Source organism: Ailuropoda melanoleuca, chromosome 8 (genome assembly GCF_002007445.2).
Source record: "Ailuropoda melanoleuca isolate Jingjing chromosome 8, ASM200744v2, whole genome shotgun sequence".
In the NCBI taxonomy this organism is placed as follows: Eukaryota; Metazoa; Chordata; class Mammalia; order Carnivora; family Ursidae; genus Ailuropoda; species Ailuropoda melanoleuca.
Genome location: NC_048225.1, coordinates 71,528,255 through 71,530,044, shown reverse-complemented (window position 1 = coordinate 71,530,044; position 1,790 = coordinate 71,528,255). Strand labels below are relative to the sequence as shown.

The 1,790-nt window shown below is 54.4% G+C and overlaps 1 protein-coding gene across 1 annotated transcript in view; it reads left to right on the top strand.

Annotated features, from left to right (window-relative positions):
• The first annotated feature begins 926 nt into the window (after nucleotides 1–926).
• The window catches only part of FMN2 (formin 2), a 376,980-nt gene continuing 376,116 nt past the window's right edge, over nucleotides 927–1,790 (top strand). The window contains 1 exon segment of the mRNA XM_034667639.1: nucleotides 927–1,786. Coding sequence (XP_034523530.1) covers nucleotides 1,161–1,786 — 626 coding nt within the window. The 5' untranslated portion in view covers nucleotides 927–1,160.

The window sequence follows — 1,790 nt, the reverse complement described above, 5'->3', positions numbered from 1 at the left end:
TGTTGGAGTAAACTGTTACAAACTTTTATAATAGAGGCAAGGACGAAGTTTGTCTTGAAAGGTTTGCTTGGGAAGCAGTGGTTTATACCATAACATCTGATTTCATGTGTTTGTGCCCAGAGTGTTTCCTTTTTGTCTTTTTCCTTTTTATATGCAACAACAATAGGAGCGTGTTTAATATTGATGAGTTTGACCTCCTGGGAATTATAGAATATGTACCCTTTTGGAATACAAATGCTATTTGATTTATATGGTAAATACATAGAATTTTGGAGATTAGCATTTTAATCAACTCTAATCTAGGATTTTTTTTTTATTCTCCCACCTTGCCATTTTGTCAAAGGAAGTTTGAAAAATGCATTTTTGAAATGGCAGCTAATTTCTCTCACGTATCCAGACGCAGGTCTGCATACAACATAAAAGCAGCACTATAGGTAGTAACCTGTCCTAAACCGTACGCTCAAGCTCATGAACACTGTTCAAGACGATCAGTTATTAAAAAAAACAACCCATTCATTCAACAAATATTTACCGAAGAGCCATGCTTCTGCAGGCACGTTGGGGGAGGGGGTGGGTAGGATATATGGCCTCGCTATCCTACGCACCTCCAAACTGGAATGCAGCTTCAGTTTTTCCCCGTTTAAAAATTCCCTTTTTTGTTTAACTTTCGTCATTGCAGGTCCCGGAGGTTTGAAGTTCCTTGTGTATCTCCCAGCGGACGAACTTTTTCCACCGGGACAATGCATTCGGTTCACACGGTGGAAGTGCAAGTGCCCGAGATAGGGCAAACATTTTTCGCGCCCCGCTTCGGCGAGGAGCCAAGCGACGGCGGAGGGGTCGGCGGAGGCCATTGGGGGGCCAGGCCCGGCCTGCGTTCTGCGCAGCCATTGGCTGGCTCTGAGTGCTGCACTGAGCATGTTCGAGCCCTGCTTGCGCGGGGCTGCAGCCGCAGCCACGGCAGCCGCGGGAGCAGGCGCGCATTGTGCAAAGAGGCGGCAGATGCGAGCAGGGCCAGCCCCACGCGCGTTGGCCTCCTCGCCCAGAGGCCTGCCCGGCGGCCTGACTGGCCCCCGTGCCTCCCCCTGTGCGGGCTGGGGGCCAAGGAGGGCCGGCATGGCCTGAGTGCTGGACGCGCCTCGGCTCAGCAGCGGGATTGCACCATGGGGAACCAGGACGGGAAGCTGAAGAGGAGCGCAGGTGACGCCTTGCACGAAGGCGGAAGCAGCGCAGAGGATGCTGTTGGGCCCAGGGATGTGGAAGCCACAAAGAAGGGGAGCGGGGGCAAGAAGGCGCTGGGCAAGCACGGCAAGGGGGGAGGGGGTGGCGGCGGGGGGGAGCCGGGCAAGAAGAAGAGCAAGTCGGAATCTAGAGCCTCAGTGTTTTCCAACCTGCGGATCAGGAAGAACCTGTCCAAGGGGAAGAGCACCGGCGGCTCCCGCGAGGATGTGCTGGACTCCCAGGCCCTGCAGACCGGGGAGCTGGACAGCGCGCATTCTCTGGTCACCAAGACTCCAGACCTCAGCCTCTCGGCAGACGAGACAGGCCTGTCGGACACCGAGTGTGCTGACCCTTTCGAGATAAACCGTCCAAGTGGCCATGGACCCACTGATGCTGGGGTTGGGGGCAGGGTGGTCTTGGAGGATTTGGAAACAGCTGTGGGGATGCAGGATGGACAAAGGACCAGTTCAGGCTCGGACACGGACATCTATAGCTTTCACTCGGCCACGGAGCAAGAGGATTTGCTTTCAGACATTCAGCAGGCGATCCGCCAGCAGCAGCAGCAGCAGCAG